The following is a 16,435-nucleotide window of genomic DNA, read 5'->3' as shown; positions in this document are numbered from 1 at the left end:
AACAAGTGGATGACTATCATTGCTAACAACAGGTGGCTATATAACAATTGTTTGTATCAACAGGTAGTTGAATTATTGTAGTAGTTGGTTGTGTTCATAGTGAAAAATTCCACAAGGTTGTGTGGGGACTAAATGTAATTTAGTAGGAGTGAACCAATATAAATGTTATGCCTACTCTCTTTTTCCTTATGTATTTTACTTTTTTATTTGGATTACTTCATTTACTATTTTATTGTTACATCCTCTATTTTATAAACAAGTAAACTCAAAAACTATTTTTAAAAAAATACACTAAGTATCAAAACTAATTATTTTCATACAACTTGTCTTCTAAGAAACAAATTTAAAAAGGAATAATTCTTAAAAGGAAACAATTCAAACTCCCTTCTTATATTCTAACACTCACTTCACTAATAGTAACCTTATTTATTGAACAACTATTTTTTTGTAAATTAAACCTTAAACATAAAGCTTCGTAAAAGTCATGTAATGATACAATATCATCAAGTTATGAAGCAAATATAACTAATGGGGAGTAGCAAAAATGAAACATAAAATAAGACATATAAAGTTGAGTGATTAATTATGTCATTGCATGACATTTATGAAGCTATGTCTTTAATTTATTTATTTATATTTTTATAATCACTAATATATTCGTTATAATTTTTTTCTTACTCAATATTAGAACATTTATTGTATTTAAAAGTTAAAATTTTTATACATTAGGTACAAACAGATTCTAGTACTTATAAAATAAGTTTGTTTTCATTTTAGTCCCCTTAATTTTAGTTATCTTTGTTTTAACCCTTTTAAATTTTAGTTATTTTTGTTTTAGTTCTCACAAACATTAGTTGTTTTAGTTTTGGTTCTCTCAAATTTTCTTCCTTATAATTTTCTAACTTTTATATTTTGGTTCCTATAGTGCTTTGATTTTTTTTTATTTATAGATTTAACGGTCAATTTAAAAAGGAGTAAAAACAAATTAAAACACCCTATTTTATAGGGATGGAAAAGTTGTTTAAGCTTTAAGGATTAGATAAATAAAATTTAATATATATATACAACAATTTGTTGAACAGTGTAACTTCACTATGAGTACAAAATATTCAATCCCTCTTTATACATGGACAGCGCTTTCCTATAGAAGTGCTATCCAAAAGTTTTGTGTTCCTTTCGGCAATATTTTCATTCCAAAACGCTATATTCAGTGTGTTATCTAAATCGTATTTTTGATACACTGATTTTGGTTAAAGCTACTAAAATGAACAAAATTATGCATTGGTAAAAAAAAATAACAATATTCACTTATTTTCTTGTAGTTCTTTTTCTAATTGCACAAATTTCTTCATTTCACGAGTAATGAAAGAAACTCAACTCTTAATGTTGACTTTATACCCTGGATTTTAAAGTGATTATTGAGTGTTTCTAAGATGGAATTCATGTAGTTTTGATTTTAAGTAGCATTTCGATTCTAGCTAGGTGTACATATACATTCCTAATTAATTAATAGGTATGTAAAACTTTTTGCTTTTGTTGCAATCCAAAAATGACATATATTTGAGACAAAAACAGTAGCTTTTTAGTCCAAGTTATATCGACCAAAATTCATATACATTATAATATATACATTCCTAGGATTTTCCATTTCATGTTTCGACACACCTTACTATGTAATTAAGATGCCTTGTTAGGAAACTACTTTTTATTTATTTCGCTGACTTATAGCAGGCCTCAGAGATAGTATATATATCTACACGCTCCCGGTTAGCCATGCACCCAACAATCAAGTTTCGAACTAATTAATAAATCACTGAACCATGGCTAAAACACAAACTCCTTTTCTTGCTCTCATGATTTTCTTCTTTTTTGTGTCGTTACTCATCACTGTGAAGTCAGGGTCAGTTTCATTCAGCTTCTCCAAATTCGGAGCGGGACAAGAATCCGAAATTGGTTACCTTGGCGATGCGCGTCCATTAGGTGGTGCAATACAATTGACAAGAAGAGATAATGGAATATTTGGCATTCCCATTCTTCGCCAAAACAGCGTTGGTCGTGCACTTTACATTCCACCCATTCGCCTTTGGGACAAAACCACAGGCAAACTCGCTGACTTCGAAACTCAGTTCTCCTTTGTGGTTGATACCCTTGCTTCACGAATCCACGCTGATGGCTTCTCCTTTTTCATCTTACCATTCGAAGACCCAAGAATTCCCAAAAACTCATCTGGGGGATACCTTGGACTCTTCAGTCCCGAAACTGCTTTCAACTCAAACAAAAACCAAATAGTGGCTGTTGAATTTGACAGCTTCGGGAACGAGTGGGATCCCAAACCTGTAGCCGTTGCTCCTCACATTGGAATTGATGTTAACTCTCTTGAATCCGTGAAAACTACGGATTGGCCTATTAATTCTGTGCCTCGAGGTTTAGTTGGAAATGCTTTCATTAGTTATGATTCCAAGACTAAAAAATTGAGTGTCGCGGTTGGTTATGTTACTCCAGCACCCGTTATTGTTGATCTCTCACAAACCATTGATTTGAGGGATGTTCTGCCAGAATGGGTTAGAATTGGTTTCTCTGCTGCCACGGGTGATAACGTTGAAACGCATGACATTCTTTCGTGGTCTTTCACTTCACGTGTTTAGGTGTTTCTGTAATAAGAAGAATAATACTATAATAGAGTGATGTAAGGGTCTTCAGATGTCGTGTCCACAAGTTTGCAACCTGAGTACGTGTTTTATGGTTTTGTACTGGTGTTTGTGTGTTTCCAAAATAAGGACAAGCTTCTTTACTAAATTAATAACTTTTGCTTTTTCTTTTGTTTAAATTTCGGTGCATGCCTGTGAAATTATAAGGAAAGGGTATTAGTAAGTTTTTTTATTTAGAGCTTTTTAAAAGACTAATGATACTGCTTAAATACTAATTTATTAATGAAAAATTAAGAAAGAGGATGATTTTTTTTTTCTCTGTATATATGACTGTTTTTAAAAAGTAGTATCTTCAAATTTTGATATATATTTTATTTTAAAAGAAAAAATAAAACATATCCTGCTATTGACCATTATTTTCATTAGAAAATGTAATACTAAAAGAAAAATAAAACAAATAAAAGGGTTACTTTGGTCCATAAATTTGAAAGATAATATCACCTATGTCTATGAAACTAAAAACAAAAATCAAATGTCTATGATTGTACAAATTAATAATAACACCAGTCCAAAACTAAAAATAAATAAAATTGTATGATTGGAACAATATTGATATATATCAACGAATTAAAATGATTGTATGTAAATTTATTAACTTCTTTGACATTCAAGAGATCTTTTTATTATTTTAATTTTAGAAAATAATGTGACATTTTTTTTATCAATAGCAAATAAACATTACACAATTAAAGAAAACCAAACTAAAGTTGAACAAAATAGACACCCATGACACTTGCTAAAAGCACATGAGACAATTGCACTAAACAAGCATCTAGAAAACAAAAGCTTTAGTCGAGGATGGTTCTTGTTTAGTCAACTAGTCCACAAAGCTCACTACTAGAAAAATAATCTGCGAATTTTTCTAAAAAAAAATATTCGCAGAATTTTTTTGTAAATTTTCTTGCAATAATAATTTTACAAAAAAATTTTACGAATTTATTTGAAAAAATAATTTACAGATATTTCTTACAAATACTTTATGAAAAATAATCTAGAAGAAATTTTTGCAAATTTTGCTACAATTTTAATGATCATAGAAATTTTTTTCCATGAGAAAAATTTGCAAAAAATATTATAAGAATTTTATTTTGTTTTTTTGCAGATTTTCTTGCAAAAATAAATTTGCAAGTAATGTTTACTAAATGGAAGAAAAATTTCACAGATAACTTTTCCTGCGAATTTTCCTACCAATTTTAATTTGCAGGAAAAATAAAAAAATTATTTAAATTTAGGTTAAAATACTAATTTGGTCCTTTATAATATTTTTTTGTTTCAATTTAGTCCCACTTTAATTTTTGGTTTCAATTTGGTCCCAAATAATTTAAATTATTGCAATGTCAGACTTCCGTCCAAATTATTTAAACGAAGTTAACTGTTGGCCACGTGAATATCACGTAGATGCATAGGTGAATGCCAAATTTCTTAAATACACCTAAAACTAGAATGGTCCGTTCTGAAACCAAAACGACTCGTTCTGAAACCAGAATGGCCCGTTCTAGTTGCACATGTTGTGTGTTAATTTTGCATCTAGAACAGGCCGTTCCAAATGCAAATTTAACACACCACGAGTGCAGCAGAATGGGCCATTCTGAAACCAGGACGAGCCGTTCTGGTTTCAGAACGGCCCATTCTAGAACGCCAACCACATACGTACGTTCAACAAAATACCGTAATGTGATTCAAAAATTGAAAATAAAAATTCATAACATATCATAAATTCAAAGATAGAAATATGGTTCAGAAACTGAAAACAAAAATTCAGAACATAACATATACTAAAAAAGTTCAAAGAAATTACTAAGAAGGGAAATCATCTAGATAACGCTGAAGTTGCCAATAATACATCTTATCCACCATATAACATTGAATGGCTGATAGGATATCAATATTATCTACCTATACATGTGGTTGTGTGGTGAAATGTTGGTCATTTGTATTCTCTTCCTTTACTTCAGGTTGTACCTCCTCAAGAACAGGTTGTTATTGTTGGGGTACATCGTCAATGACTTCAAGGGGAAACACCATGTCGTTTCATCCTTGACTGTATAGTGTCAATTTGGTAGTAAGTGATTCACTCTAGTTTGACTAACAATGAAATAAAACCTGCTACCATTGTCCTTAGTGATACACTACATTGTCCTTAATGGATACACTGAATAGCCCAAATATTTAGCAATTGAAGTTATCAATCCCCATTGACAATATTACCAAATCCAGTGTTTGAAATGCTTTGTACCTTGAGTCTTTTTTGTTGCATGATTCACAACCGTGAACTATAATCATCGATCGTTTGTGTTTGGCATTTTGGAACCAAAATGGCCCGTTCTGGTTTCAGAACGGGCCGTTCTGGTTCCTGGTGTATTCAAGAAATTTGGCATCCACCTATGCATCCACGTGGCATCCACGTGGCCAACAATTAACTTCGTTTAAATAATTTGGACGGAAGTCCGACATTGCACTAATTTAAATTAATAGGGACCAAATTGAAACAAAAAATTAAATGTGGGACTAAATTGAAACAAACAAATATTATAAGGGACCAAATTAGTATTTTAACCTTAAACTTATAAGTTTAATATTTTAAAAAAACTTCAAGTCCCACATCGATTTAAAATAAAACAATTAAGAAATTTATAAGTTGGGACAACACTTACCTTATTACAAGTTGATTTGTATGGTTGAGTGTTAGGTTTATAATCTACAATCTTAGAGTTTAAAAGATTATGTTGCAGACGAACCAACCAACCTTGATTAAAAGGAGCTCGAATATTAGCAATAAGTGTTGCATAAGGATGAAACTTTTGTATTGATATCTTCAACAAATCAATAGTCACCAAAGATTCAGATTCGAGGATAATAGTACAAGAAAATGAAAATTTTGCGACGATTATATGGCCTACATTACGATGGTTACAATTGCAGCAAAGACAACATTGCGACGGTTTGGGAACTGTGACGTAGCAAGTTGGTGTTTTAGTAGCCCAGAACGGGCCGTTCCCAATCTGGAACGAGCCGTTCCAAGCTATTAAAATGACCAGTAAATCGTAGCTGCGAACGGGCCATTCTGGAGGGAGAACGGGCTGTTCTGGTTGGAAAACGGGCCGTTCCGGAGGGAGAATGGGCCGTTCTAGAAGGGAGTACGGGCCGTTCTGGTTGAAGAACAGGCCGTTCTGGATGAGTTCTAGAAAGGGCCGTTCTGATTTCAGAACGGGCCGTTCTGCATGTAATTTTTGTACGTGTTGAGGAGGTGCAGAACGGGCTGTTCCGGTTTCAGTACAGGCCGTTCTGGCCACTCTGAAATGTCTATAAATAGGGGCTATGGGCAGTTGAGGGGAGGAGGTTTTTTTAGAGAGAAGTTCTAGAGAGAAGGGCTCTGGACTGGAAAGCTGACTTTTGAAGGATTGAAGTTCTGGGTTAAGCTTCGGAAAGGGGATTCCGCTTCTTGGCTATCCTGATACAATCTTCAGGTAAGGGAAGCTAGTTGAAGTTAAGTTGATAAGTTGCTATAGCTTTGGACATGTTTATGTTGTAAAGTGGTTGATTATGCTAACTAATGTTGTTAATGCTGTATGATGAAAAGTCGAGTTGTGAAGTATGTTGTTTATGCTGTTAATGATGTAACGCTGAGCCGTACTGTATGATGCTAATGCTGAATTCCATTATTTAGCTGATTAATGATGAGTTGTATTGTGGGATGTTCATGCTGAATCATGATATTTAAGTCGTTTTGTATAATATTGAGCTGTTTTGATGAAAACGGGTTTTCGGGATTTCCGGGGTTTTGATGAAAATCTTGAGGTTTTCTTGATTTTGGCTGCATGTGGGTAAAGCTGGGATTTTTGGGTTGTTTGATGAAAATGTGATGTTTTGGGCCGATGGCATGTGTTTGGAAAGCTGATTTGGTGCAGGTTTATAAGAGATTTTTGAAGTTTGAGGGTTGCTGCTGGGTATCACGCCGGGCGCAGTTCTTCGCGCCAGGCGCGTGACCATCAGAGGGCCCCATTGGGCAAGCCCCCGGGCGCAGTGGTGTATGCGCCGGGCGAGCTTGAGGGTGTGAGCCTCTGGATGGCCCCCCCGCCGGGCGTGGTTGGACCGTGCTGGGAGCGGTATCAGTAAGTGACATTGTTTGGGGATTTCTGGTGTGGCGCTGGCCGTGACCTTGTCTCGCCGGGCGTGGAGACTCCTTGGGAGTCTCTACCAGAGGTGGCGCCAGGCGCAATTTATATTGCGTCGAGCGTGAGACTTTGGGGAAGTCTTTGCTTACCCTGCACCGAGCGAGGGTTTGCATGTCGGGCGTGTGAGACCCTCTGAGGTCTCTGCCTCCTAGCACACCGGGCGCAATGGGAATTGCGCCAGGCGCGCTGAGCCCTGGTGCTCTCTAATTGTGCCGCGCCGGGCGCGACCATGAGCGCGCCGGGCGCAGACATGATATTTGATGTTAAGTTGTTATTTATAGAAATTTGCTGATAGATATGCTGAGCTGAGCTGTAGTTGTTAAATATTGCTGTGCTGACTAGTTGATAACGCTGAATTATGTTGTTGAGCTGAAATTGATGAATATGTCGTGTTGTTAGATGTTATTGCTGATTAAGGATGTTTAGGCCGTGCTGTGAGCTGTGTTTAGATGTTAAGCTGAGTTGTGCTGTATGCTGATATTGCTGTGCTGTAAGTTGTTTAGCTGAGTTGTAAGCTGCTAATTGTTGTATGCTGATATTGTTGTGTTGTAAGTTGTTTAGTTGAGCTGTAAGCTGCTAATTGTTGTATGCTGATATTGTTGTGCTGTAAGTTGTTTAGTTGTGCTGGATGCTGATATTGTTGTGCTGTGTTGAGCTGTATGCTGTTATTGCCGCTAAGTCGGTGCTGTTATTGCCGCTAAGTCGGTGTTGTTATTGCCGCTAAGTCGGTGCTATTGTAGCCGCTAAGTCGGTGCTGTTGTAGCCGCTATGTCGGTGCTGTTATTACTGCTATGCAGTGCTGTGCTCCGTGCTGATAGGAGTTGTTGTAGGCCGTAAGGCTGAGCTGTTGTAGGAGATCTCCGAGCTGATATGCGTGACGATACATTGTGTGTTATTACTGTTTACCGTTGTGTACTGCTGTTTACTGTTGTTATTGCTGAATGATGTAGATGTGTGATGTTATATATATTAAGCTGATGTTTTTAAGCTGATTGATGTGTGATAGCTGTAACTGTTTATTATTCATATATTTATATATGTATGTTGTTTCTTTCACTAGCTTACCCTTTGTTGTTTTCATGTGGTTTGGACTGCGATGATCATACTATGTATGGGAGCAGGACAGGGTTAGGTTGGTGTTTGCTGAGGAGAGTCTGCAGCTAGCAGATGAAGTTTTCTTCTTTTGATGTATTTACCTACTTAGTTAGCATTTGTTGGATGTATTTTGTACACTCTGATTCTAGACGGATTTTGGACCTTGTATATATATATATTCTAGACCCTGTATGTATATACTTGTTCGATTCTGTGTAGTATTTTGGTGTACTATGTTGTGTGTATTGACCAGGCGGGTCGTTACAGGAACCGTTGCAGAGTTGTCCGTCACCAGGCAATTTTGCGACAGTTCTTAAAACCGTTGCACAAACCGTCGCAAAATTTGAATTGCGACCCTTTCATCAACTGTCGCATGAAATGACTCGAAATTAATATTACGACCCTTGATGTACTCGTCGCACGAACTGCCTCTACATTAATATTACGACCCTTTTTTTACCTGTCGCACGAAATGCCTCTAAATTAATATTATGACCCTTGATATACTCGTTGCACGAACTGCCTCTACATTAACATTGCGACCCCTCACTCAACCGTCACACAAACTGCCTCTGTATTAACATTGTGACAGTTATTTAAATGATGTGATATTTATTATTTATTTTTAAAAAATAAATTTTATATAATTTTTTAAAATTAATTTTGTACATGAAGAACTAAGCTACATACTTTATCAACAGGGCCATAGATTGGTTTGCAAAGGGAATGATTACATCAGTTAACACAATCAATTTTACCAAATTAAGAATGTACTCATTACTACAAAGATCAGAGAAAGGTGTCACAGGTTCTCAAGGACCATTTAGAGAACAAAGATGTAATGGCAGAATGCAGTGCCCGGACACCTTTAAAAACACCATCACGCATAGCTGCCTGTAGTGTAGCCAGAAGCCGATATAGTAGAGAAATATGATAGCAGGCAAAGACTTCATAAATTTGTAAAAAAACGGACATTAGAAAATCCTTGGAGTATTAAAAGTTTAAAACTTTTATTTTATACCATAAGAAAAAAAAGGAGCCATAGGCCTGATCAAAGAGGAATAAAAAAACAGTGCAGGAATCAAACACACAATAAAAGAAGAACATGTCATGATAACTAAATTATAATGAACAAAGCAGTAAAATATAAAAAGACATTTACAAACAAACAAATCACATGACCCATGAACAAAAAGTGAGGTGGAAGATAACAACCTGCATGTTTGGAACCACATTCCATCACCAAGTTATGACAATTTTGACACAAAAGCCACACTGGGTAGCATTTACTTTGACATGCATGAGTGTTTATGATGCAGTTCCAAACACATAGACAATTTATGATCCCTAATTAGTTGCAGGGCATTGGATAAAGGTGGGTGAGGTTAAAATAGCAAATTTAACAACTTCAGAACATGATTCCATGAAAGTTGATACCAAAAGAGTAAAACATTTTTTTGTCACACAATTTTCATTAATCAGCAAGCAGCGACCATTTAGTAGCTCAATCATTAATTCAACTTCAATAGCAGAGTTTTGACCTTCAAAAAATCATAGAAAATGTAGTGTAGTCACTACTAATACAAATAATAAACTACTAATAGAAAATGTTCAAAGCTGGCCACTTGTAGAAATATGGGAAAGAATGCATTAAAGTATAGATAATGACAAAATCTAAATTTACAGCTAACTAGTGGCCAAACAAAAAACTGTTATTTCTAATTAATAACTTATTAATGAACCTCACAAAAACAAACTTATTTCACCAAAAGACAAAGAGAAGGAAACATTGTTAATAATCTTAAATGGGACATAAGATCCTAGGTTCAGCTTCTCATTGATTTTGTTAGCCAATGATCTAAGTTACACGACTGAAATTTTAAGATAAACCCAGTTCCAAGCTAGTTTTCCACATTTCTGCATTGCTTGGTTGTTGGTACCAGCCATAGAAATAACCCAGTCCAAAAATGACCAAGGATAATCTTTTTCTGGCCAGAGGCCATGTGGCATGAAAAAAATGTAATCAGTCTACTTTTTGAAGGAAAACCTATGGTTTATAACATAGTTATGCCTCAAAGTTGTAGATGAAAAGGACATGGTAGAAGCTTTAGTGGCTAGAAATAACCTCAGTACTTCTGTGCAATATTCAATAGAGACAATCATCTATTATAGTTTTAAAACTTCTTTAAGCAGGACACAAAGTGGCAGAGGTGGAACTCCTTTAAGAAGCTACATGTTAATCAAATATTTTATTGCTAATTATAAAAAATTTAAGGATGGGGAAGGTCCATACCTGCTTCCCACAATACCTGTCTTTGTTTCTACCCAGATAAACCAAATTGCAACCTTCCAATCACGATCACTGAACCTATGTTACTCAATTCCTGAAACGCCCAATTCATAAATAAAATAAAAAATCCCGCACACAAAATGCAAGTAAATTAAATAAACAAATCAGAAATTAATGATTAAGAAAAATTCAGTCTGAACCCAGAAAGCACATAACCGAATATGAATCCTTAATTTTCAACAACAATACCTAATTATTTTAATTAAAAAAAAGGGCACAATATCCAAAACCCTAAAAATGGAAGGTTGATATAAGATATAGAAAAACCCTAAAAGAAAACACTAATATTCCATAGGTTCATGGTTGTGTCAAAATGAAAAGCTGAAAACGCAGCGGTAAGAGAATGAAAAGACGAAAACATATTATTAGCAAAAAGGAGAAAGGGAAAGAAATTAAGAGAAAGAGGAAGAAAAAAATTAGAGCGAGAATGAGAACCTGGCATCGGTGAGTGAAATGGAAACCCTAGCTTCATAGGAGTGTAGAGAGAGGTTGGCGTTTTGGTGTGTGGAATGAAAGTAAAAGTGAGGTGAGGGTATGTGTTGTTGTTGAAGCACGCACGCACACAGGTGAGAAGAGCAAACCTTGTTTCCTCATTTCATAAATGATAATAGTATTTAAGTATTTTAACCTCTTGCTAAATATTTTATTATATATGTAACCTACAAATTTTGCGACGGTTTATAGTAAACCGTCGCAATATTGAACAATTTTGCGACGATTTTGCGATGGTTTAAGATAAATCGTCGCAATATTGAACAATTTTGCGATGGTTTTGAAAAACTGTCATATGAAGGGTCGCAATATCAAAGCGACGACGGTTTCAAGAAAACCGTCACAATTTGTCTGTCGCAAATTATCATTTTCCTTGTAGTGTAAATTAATGATGTCTAGTATTCCAAGTTACTTACAGTCCATGTAAAATTGCAAACAGTCGTCATATAAGTTCGTGATGAGACTACAATAACAGGAAAAACCAATGAGCCATATGCCACACGTATCTAATGATACCTCCAAAACTAGAGGTGTTTGGGTTTCCTAAAAAACTGGCATCAACATTCACCTTAACAAAACTAATAGGTGGGAAAGCCTAAGTACTTGAACAGGTGGCCTTGGGGTTTGACATTACTCTCCACTTTTAGAAAATTAAAATACTATCAATCATGAATGTCTTGAATGAAGGAAAAAGTAATGCGTGGAGATGTGGAGCGATAGTTACACGTCATGTTGTACCACATTAGCTTGCATACCTATCACAATTGTCAAGTTTCCTAGTCCCTCTCTCCCACGATCCTAAGTTTTCAAAAATGACCTTTTTCAATTTTATACTTACTTTTTTGAATTCTCTCAACCCACTATTGTTCATCTTCCTCAACATCCCACAAATTTTCAGAAACCCTAAAATTCTCTTAGAACCCTAAACCCCAAAATGGAACCCAAGCTTGCTTCATCTAAAAGGAAAGTACCCATGGATGTTTACCCAGAATCTGGCTTCCTCCCTAGGAAGACCATTGTTGTAAAGAAGATGCAAGATAAAGGCTTCCCAATGAAGCACTACTTGGATAATGCAGGATGGACCTTCTTCGCAGAAATGAAATGCGACTCTAAGAACCAAACTCTATCACCAGAACTGTGGAGAACTTGAATCAATGCTTTGGTCATCGCCACCGTCTCCAGGTATAGAAAGGAAGGAGAAATTTATTCTGGCGATTGGGAATCTGTCATTACCTAAGACACTGTAGATGTCCTAATCTACAGCAATAGGCCTCGCTCATCTAACAAAGGTGAGTTGAAAAGGTTCCTTCATGTTGCTAACCTCTCTCCCCTGTCCAGGTTGTTTCACACCTTTTTATTCAACACTTTCCTGCCAAGAACAGGGTCGAGAGATCATGTGACAGACTTGGAGAGTTTATATCTATACTTTCTTAACCTTTGTTTGAAGATCAATTTGCTTGCCTTGATCTATCACCAATGGAAGTCCTACCTTGGACAGAAGAACTAGGACTGAAGCACTATAGCACCCATTCTCTATGGGATATTTTTCATGAAGATCATCCAACGAGCTGAGATCGATACCCAGGGGCTTCAAATTGGTCCTAAAGAAGGGGAAGTCTCTGTAACTACCCATAGGAAAATGGGTATTGCTCATCTATTCTCGTTTATCAAGAAGACAAAAGTTCAGGTGAAGGAAGAACTAGAGGAAGAGCCTCCCATTTCAACAATTGGCGCTCCCTCACGCACCACCAAAAGTGTTCTAGTCCATACCCGCACACAGTCCAACCCTTAACCTAAACCTCTCCCAAAAACACAACAAAAACAAAAACCACAAAAAACACCCTAAACATAACACAAACCTACACTGTCTATTCCCAAAGCTCTATGGTTCAAGTGTCTTCATCTGACTCAGATGAAGCTCATCTTATCCCCAGACGATTTAGAGCTCGGTCTTCCCAAAAACCAGTTTTACTAGTGCCACCACAACAACAACCTCAACTAGTTCCCATTTCATCTACACCTCATTTGTCTGCCCCTTCACAAGCGTAAACTCCACCAAAGTGAGAAAGGTGTCTAGTTAGGGGATCTAAACCAGCTCAAGCAGATGTTGAGGAAGAGTAGACTGTGAAAAGATTAAAGGTTTTCTCTTCTGAGGAAGCCAAGCAAAAAGCTATGGGAGATGCTACTCTTTCAACTCTGGAATTTTAACAACTTGAAGCTATAATTAGTCTATCTGTTGCACAAATAGAGACTCAAGCATAGGAGGAGCTCCAGCAGGCATCCTTGACTGAAGAGGCAGAGGAACCTCAAACTATCTCTCGGGGGGAGGTTCCATCTGACCAATCCTCATCGATCCATGAAGCTGAAAAGCGGAGGCCATGAATGTTGATGTTCCATCTACTCTTGTGTAGATTGCTCCACTATTTCCTAACCTTGTGGAACCTATTTGTATCAAGCCCACACAAGATATTTCTAGAAAGGTTGTGATAAATGCAGTCCCCATCAATGTCAACTATCAATGGTGGAGGCAGAGAAAAGAGAACCTAAAATTTTTTACTAGTTTGCCCCTCCGTCTAAATAAGTTGGCATTGAAAGCATAAGCTAAAAGGAGAGAAGGGAATTAGAACGTCTTGAGTAGGAAAGTCCTCAGATGAAGAAGGAGATTGGGAACCTTCAATTCAAGATTCAATGTGGTGCTCAAAATTTTTAAATTTTGAGCAATATAAACACATGCAAAGGACAAAGAATCGAAGTCCTACAATCAACCCTCTCTTTATTATTCAAAAAGTTCACAGGGAGATTAACCTAAACAAACCTCCTAGGTTAGATGCTTAGACGATGAGGATAATCTAGCAGCAACAGATGGAAATGTAGAATTTGATTACCTCACGTGCTGCTCTGGAGCTAAGTATGGAAGACACCTCCATGAACTCTCCTTCCATGCTTGAAGAGCCTTACAGACCCTAGATGCTACACCCTTGTTCCAAATTTTATGTTGCAGATTTTGTCCCCAAGCCTACTCTACATTCAATCTACAAGGGCAAAGAGAAGATATCTCAATACTATGCTGACCAGAGGTTTAAACACTATGTCAGGCATCATATTCTCACTCCATCTATCCTCAAGGGACTAAGCCAGATTACATCCCACCAAGAGTTAGAAGCTTTATGGCTTATCCTCCTCCCTACAAAACAAAGCCCTCAATGCAAAACACTCTTTCTGTAAAGCATAAACTATATCGCTATTATTCCTCTTATAATTTCACATTTCATCTTTTTTCTACCTAGGGGAATCATTTTTATTTACAAGAAGAAGTGTCATCTGCCTCTTCCTTAGCCCATATATTATGTGACTTTTCCACCTCCTTCTCCAAGATCATCTAATAAAGTTTAACCCTCCCTCAGCACTCAACATCAAGAATCAACCAATGACAAATGAGATTGTAAAATCAAAAAATGACCTTGAATTTGAATCGGCAGGAGGAATTTGAATGCAAATTTAACATGTTGTTGGACCACCTTTAGATGTAAAGACAACCTCTACATGCATGACTCCTTACCTTTTGATGATGCCAAAAGGGGGGAAAAATAGGAAGGAGAGATAAAAAGGGGGAGCTCAAGCTCAATCTCAAACATCAAAATTTTTTTCTTCTTTGAATTGTTTAATTGCTTTGACTCTATTACTTTTTTTTATTTGCTCTACTTTTATTGCTCTAATTCTTTTTGAACAATTTTATGCTTTGAGCAATTATATATGCATATTACATAATTTGTCTAAGCTATCTACATACATTTTTTCAGGGGGAGTCCCTTATGCATTACATATAGATTACTCATAGTCTAATTAATATGTTTGAGTTTGTTATTAAACAAAAACAGATTAAGTACAAAAAAAAAATTTAGATGTTGATTTGATTTTGACTATCAGAATAATAGAATAAAGTTCAGTCAATGTTAAGTCTCAATTTTACTTCTTTTTGGATGAGAGTTATTGAACAAATTCCAATCATCCTCTGAACCATTGCAATATAATTGTTCTCTTTTTGGTTCATTTTGTGTGCAGATATAACTAACCCAAATTCATCTAACAATACCTTAATCCACCTCATTTTTGTGCAGGTATTGAGTGAAGAGTGGAAAGTTGAAGACTCTTAGGATTGGAAATCTAAGGAGCTAAGGAGCAGAGCAGAGTGGCTGCGCCGGGCGCAACATTAACCGCGCCGGGCGTGATCGAGACAGAGAGTTTCTCTGGAAGACATTGCGCCGGGCGCAATAGGAATTGCGCCGGGCGTGTACTTAGGCAGGAAGTGTTGAACTTCCTTGGAAGGCCCTGCGCCGGGCGCTAAGGATTATGCGCCGGGTGCGAAACCCTAATCTGATCTCCCCAAGCTCGTATTTGAAGCCATTTTCGAGGGTTTCTCCCTCATTCACACATTGGGCGCGTTTTAGGAGCTGTGGAAGGGATTCCCGGAGCTTAGAGCCGTTCGTGTGTGGGTCTTTCCTTCGGTTCTTCATATCTCCCTTCATCTCTATTTTGTATTTACCCTCATTGTTGAGTGGTTCTACCCATTTTTTGTGGGGTTAGATGTAACCAACGAATTCTAGTGTAATCCTCACGTTTTCAATGATATATATGTTGTTCATTCATTGTTGTATTGTTTCTATTCTTAATGATTGCCTTGGATTGATTCTCCTTGCATGATATAGGTTTCATGGGTATTGGAAAATAACCTTTGAAACTAGCTCTGAAACAAATGCCTAGTGGGAAATGTATCTAGGAATAGAGCTTGGCCCATTAGTAGTCTTAAACCCTAGTCCGTAATGCGGGTGTGGATATTGGGTACTCAAGGGATTGATATTCAATGTCCGCACCTAGGCTCTTGCTCTAAGGGATTAGGTTTGAGTAAACTTATGGGTTGACTAAGCAATGCATGTAACAAGTGATTAAGGATTCATTAGTTTAACGTTTGGTGAAATTTGACCCCACAATCTCACAAAAACCACAATACCATTTCCAACCTTTTCCACTCACAAACAAATATTTTTATAGCTTTCATTCCAGTAGTCATGCTCTTTAATTCCCATACATGACAAACTACAATTTGGAATTATTCTTTAGTCATGAATAGTCAATAAATGCTTATTTTACCTTATAATCCCTGTGGATACGATATTTTTACTACTTGAACGGCCGGTATACTTGCCGTGTTTGAGACCGTTGATAAAACAATAATAATTTAAAGTGATAACAAAAGTGATTTTAACGGAAATCTCAACAAGTTTTTGGCGCCGTTGCCGGGGATGAGCAAGGCAATTTAGTATTTATAGCTATTTGTGATTTAATCCTTTATTGCTTTTGTTATTTTTATGTTAGCAATGAATTGTTGGAGCTAACCTGTGTACTCTAGTCTTCAGCTTTCTCTTGTATGCAAGGTAATGTTCAAATTAGACTGACCAATCCTTCTGAGCCGTTGTTGAGCAATCATGAGGTTGCACACGGGGCAAAAGGGAACAAGAGCAACAGGAGGAGAAGGAGAATCAGAGCACTTCAAGTTGGTGACTGTCAGGCTCGAGACATTAAACAAGCGCTTCCTGGGAGGCAACCCAGGGATCTGA

The 16,435-nt window shown here is 36.5% G+C and overlaps 2 protein-coding genes across 2 annotated transcripts in view; one reads left to right on the top strand and one right to left on the bottom strand.

Moving 5' to 3' along the window:
• The window catches only part of LOC145958249 (ERBB-3 BINDING PROTEIN 1-like), a 43,881-nt gene that overhangs the window by 13,689 nt on the left and 13,757 nt on the right, over positions 1-16,435 (bottom strand). The gene's annotated exons all lie outside the window — the stretch shown is intronic.
• On the top strand, positions 1,743-2,818 carry LOC109818638 (lectin 5). The gene has a single exon (XM_029268894.2). The coding sequence runs from the start codon at positions 1,821-1,823 to the stop codon at positions 2,643-2,645; it is 825 nt and encodes a 274-aa protein (XP_029124727.1). The 5' UTR covers positions 1,743-1,820; the 3' UTR covers positions 2,646-2,818.

This window comes from Cajanus cajan, chromosome 5, assembly GCF_000230855.2.
Source record: "Cajanus cajan strain Asha chromosome 5, NIPB_CcT2T_4, whole genome shotgun sequence".
Classification (NCBI taxonomy): Eukaryota; Viridiplantae; Streptophyta; class Magnoliopsida; order Fabales; family Fabaceae; genus Cajanus; species Cajanus cajan.
This window is presented reverse-complemented; position numbering and strand designations above follow the sequence as displayed.

Bases quoted from the DNA above. Each gene is read 5' to 3' on its own strand.
- LOC109818638 (XM_029268894.2), top strand. From the start codon at position 1,821: ATGGCTAAAACACAAACTCCTTTTCTTGCTCTCATGATTTTCTTCTTT.